At 42.8% G+C, this 4,271-nt stretch overlaps 1 protein-coding gene across 1 annotated transcript; it reads left to right on the forward strand.

Moving 5' to 3' along the window:
* Nucleotides 1-384: 384 nt before the first annotated feature.
* On the forward strand, nucleotides 385-3,506 carry LOC130945298 (beta-galactosidase 13-like). Its single transcript, XM_057874030.1, has 7 exons — nucleotides 385-797; nucleotides 907-1,615; nucleotides 1,702-1,869; nucleotides 1,962-2,143; nucleotides 2,245-2,351; nucleotides 2,448-2,560; nucleotides 2,637-3,506. Exons 1-7 carry the CDS (start codon nucleotides 385-387, stop codon nucleotides 3,504-3,506), a joined length of 2,562 nt encoding a protein of 853 aa, XP_057730013.1.
* Nucleotides 3,507-4,271: the final 765 nt, after the last annotated feature.

Below are 4,271 nucleotides of genomic sequence, written 5' to 3' on the forward strand. Positions count from 1 at the left end.
AGGGAATATACATTTGTGAAAAAAAAAGAGACAGAAATAACTAATAGGCTAAATACAGTAAATAGAAGAGAAAGAAACGGTGCTTAGTTGTCAACGAGGCTGGCGGGGTGATAGACAAGTTAAGCATGTGGAAGCGATTAGGAAGGAGGGAAGAAAAGAAATATTCAAAGATAGATCGGAAAATATGGATGTACGGGAATGAAGGAGGAGAGAAAGAAGGGGGGGAGGGGGGAGGGGCTATAAAGAGAGTGGGTATGGGACATGAGAAGGTAGCTTCTGGGCACTTCCTCCAACTCCATTTGAGAGTGAGGAGGAACAGCCCCTTGTTGGTGGGATCTACCATTGCAGCTAATCGGAAGAGCAGACAAAATAATGAGAATAAGAATGGCGGCGACGTGGGGTTGCCGTAGCATTCTTATGTTTGCGCTGCTACTTTCCATGATGGTTTCATCGACCACTGCTTTCGGTCTTCGCAAGAGGGATGATTCCCCTCAGAATGTGACTTACGATGGCAGGTCCCTCTTCATCAACGGCAGACGGGAGCTCCTCTTCTCTGGTTCCATCCACTACCCTCGTAGCACTCCTGACATGTGGCCTGATCTTCTTGACAAGGCAAGACATGGAGGCCTGAACACCATCCAGACTTACGTCTTCTGGAATCTCCATGAGCCAGAGAAAGGCAAGTTCAACTTTGAAGGGAACGCCGATCTTATTAAGTTCATTAAGCTCATTCAAGAGAGAGGGATGTATTTGATCCTAAGGCTGGGCCCTTTCATCCAAGCGGAATGGAATCATGGGTGGGTGGCACACGTAGTATTAATATTTATTTAATTTCGTTCATTCAATTCTTTCTTTCTTTCATCATTCATTGATCTCATCTAATCCATACATGTATACATGTAACAGTGGGCTTCCATATTGGCTAAGAGATGTCCCTGGCATCTATTTCCGCTCTAACAATGAACCCTTCAAGTTGCACATGAAGGAATACGTGATGAGGATAGTACAAATGATGAAGGACAATAAGTTTTTTGCTTCCCAGGGAGGACCCATCATCTTGGCGCAGATCGAGAATGAGTACAACCAAATACAACTTGCTTACGACGAACGCGGCATAGAGTACGTGAACTGGGCGGCCCAGATGGCAGTGGAAACTAACATCGGAGTGCCGTGGATCATGTGCAAGCAGAAGGAAGCCCCTGATCCAGTTATCAATTCCTGCAATGGAAGGCACTGTGGTGATACCTTCCTTGGACCCAACAAGCCATACAAACCCCGGGTCTGGACAGAGAACTGGACTGTCCAATACAGAGTGTATGGAGACCCTGTATCCAGGAGATCAGCAGAAGATATTGGCTTGTCCATGGCCCGCTTCTTCTCCAAGGACGGCAGTGTCGCCAACTACTACATGTATCATGGTGGAACCAACTTTGGAAGAAATGCCGCTGCCTTTAAAGTAACCGGTTATTACGATGCAGCGCCTCTCGATGAATACGGCATGACAAAGGAACCAAAATGGGGTCATCTTAGAGATGTCCACAGGGCTATCAACCTCTGTAAGAAGGCTCTAATTTATGGTACATCCACTACCCAAAAGTTAAATGAATTCCATGAGGTAACTAGCTTGCTAACCCTGCTATCTATATGCGTTATGCATCAACTTCAATATACCTTCATTATTAAATTTATTTATATTTACAGATTCGAGTCTATGAGAAACCCGGAACTCCCATCTGTGCTGCTTTCCTCTTTAATAACCACAGCACGGAAGCTGTCACTATTAACTTCAGAGGCAAGAATTTCTATGTTCCTGGACACTCCATCAGCATTATCCCAGATTGCAAGAATGAGGTCCTCAACACTGACAATGTACGTGTGCTTCCTTCCCTTCCTAATTAATAGCTCAAACTTAATGAAATAATAATTAACTCGGATCCATCATTTTGCATATATACTTTCAGATCATTGCACAACACAATTATAGGACCTTCACGAGATCCCAACTCGCAAACAATCACGAGTGGGAGGTGTTCAGTGAGCCAATTCCAACTACCGCTGAAGTAGTGCCAGGTAACATGACAGCTCCTCCTGAGCTTTTCACCTTCCTTAAGGACACCACAGACTATGCATGGTACACCGTTAGGTGAGTTTGTTTTGTGACTCAAACATTTTATTTTCACCACTTTATTATTTATATGTATGCAACTGCAGTTCTCATAATAAATTCGTTTATTCGTACTACAGCTTTGACTTCGACCCAGAAGACTTGCTCAAGAATGGAACACTCCCAAACCTTCATATCTTTAGTTTTGGACATGGATTGCTTGCATTCGTGAATGGAGAATACGTTGGTATGGATGCGCATCTTGCAATTAATCCATGGCCACTCCATCCCTAGCTTGCTTAATATAATGTATGACACTAATTTTGTTTTTGTGTATTATAAGGATCTGGACACGGCACGAGCGAGAGAGCACAGTTTAAAATGCTAATAAAGGGTATAAATTTGAAGGCTGGGAAGAATGAGATATCCATCATGGCTTACGTAACTGGATTACACGTAAGATCTATTTATTTATTTATATAATTAATGATGAGATATGTTGTTATTTTTGCTGATGTGGACGCATATACAGGATAGCGGAGCATACATGGAACACAGGTTTGCAGGACCGGCTGAAGTAAGGATCGACGGGCTGGAGACGAAAATGGGACATATTGAACTGGCAAAAAGAAGATTCAAATGGGGTGCCAGGGCTGGTCTGGAAGGGGAGAAGAAGGAGATATACACGGAGAAAGGGTCAAAGAAGGTGTCATGGGAGAAAGTGGGAGAGAAGGGAAGAGTAGGGCCTGCTTTATCATGGTACAAGACAAGATTCACAACCCCAGAGGGAAGGGAACCAGTGGCGATACGGATGACCGGCATGAAGAAGGGAATGATGTGGGTGAACGGCAATGGCCTTGGGCGTCACTGGGTGGACTACAAGGTACGTGGCACTGACGAGCCTAGCCAGGATGTATTCCACATCCCAAGATCCTTCCTCAACCCAAGGGACAACCTCCTTGTTATCTTTGAGGAAGAGCCATCCAACCCCGAGAATATCCAGATCGAGCTCGTCTCCAGAGACACCGTCTGCAGCTACGTCCATGACTTCTTTGCGCCTGCTGTCCAGTCATGGAACGACAAGCCCGGGGATCAGGAAGGAGAATTGCAGACCTCCGAGCCTCTCTCGAAGCCCCACGCTTCTGTCAAGTGCCCCAACAAGAAGAAGATCATCTCTGTTGACTTTGCAAGCTTCGGCAACCCATCCGGCGACTGTGGTTCCTTCCAGCTAGGCAACTGCACCTTTGATGCCGCCCTCACCAGGGACGTTGTCGAGAAGGCCTGCTTAGGAAAAGAGTCCTGCAAGCTTCCCGTCGACCCCGAACTCTTCGGCGCCGCCCCACGTGCTTGCTCTGCTCTTCCCTTTAAGACTATTGCAATCCAAGTCAAATGCTCCTATTAGATGCATTTATGCATATTGCATAATGGTGAGTAGTGAGTGAGGGAGCGGGCCAGCAGTGACTCGTGTATCATTTCCTTGCTTTGGTTCGTCCATCCCACTACACACCCTTAATTGTCCAGAAGCTCAAACTCACCGTTTTTTGGTTTTGTTGCACATCATGCTTCAATGCCTCAATTCATTATTATTATATATTATGAATTCAAAAGATATCTTCATTCTTTTTGTTTATTCTCTTCCATATTTCCCTGCAACTACTTCACTTATTTCTTTTCCTCTGTCACGACATTAAATCAACCGCGTAACAAATATTCTAACCCAAATTAATCCTTCAATCTTTAATTTATACACTTTAATTTGGACGGATAAATAAATAGAAAAATGTTTGGAAACTAAAATATTTCAACCCAAAACAGTCAAAAAAATTTATTTGACTTCATTTATATCATTTCCATATTTTTTCATTTCAATATCCACACGTCCTACCACTGCACACATTGGATCGTCATTAATTATTTGATTTTCTTATATACTAATTGTAATAAAAACTAATCAAGTAATATCTTTTGAATAATGTTATATATCTAAGTCTTTTTGTTAATTAAATTTAATCAAATTTTTTACTAAAGATAGAAATATTCGAACTCGCAACTTTTTAAATGAGTACGGAAAAACTATACCATTTGAGCTATAACTCGTTAGCAATTTAGTTAGACTTGGTTTATAAAATAACTTTGACGCGCAGTATCACTAGTATTTTTTAGTTAA

The sequence above is a fragment of the Arachis stenosperma genome, chromosome 8 (genome assembly GCF_014773155.1).
Source record: "Arachis stenosperma cultivar V10309 chromosome 8, arast.V10309.gnm1.PFL2, whole genome shotgun sequence".
NCBI classification, from domain to species: domain Eukaryota; kingdom Viridiplantae; phylum Streptophyta; class Magnoliopsida; order Fabales; family Fabaceae; genus Arachis; species Arachis stenosperma.

Coding starts and splice junctions, on each gene's coding strand:
- LOC130945298 (XM_057874030.1), top strand. CDS start 385: ATGGCGGCGACGTGGGGTTGCCGTAGCATTCTTATGTTTGCGCTGCTA. Junction 798..906: donor CAAGCGGAATGGAATCATGG/GTGGGTGGCACA, acceptor TACATGTAACAG/TGGGCTTCCATATTGGCTAA. Junction 2,561..2,636: donor CTTACGTAACTGGATTACAC/GTAAGATCTATT, acceptor ACGCATATACAG/GATAGCGGAGCATACATGGA.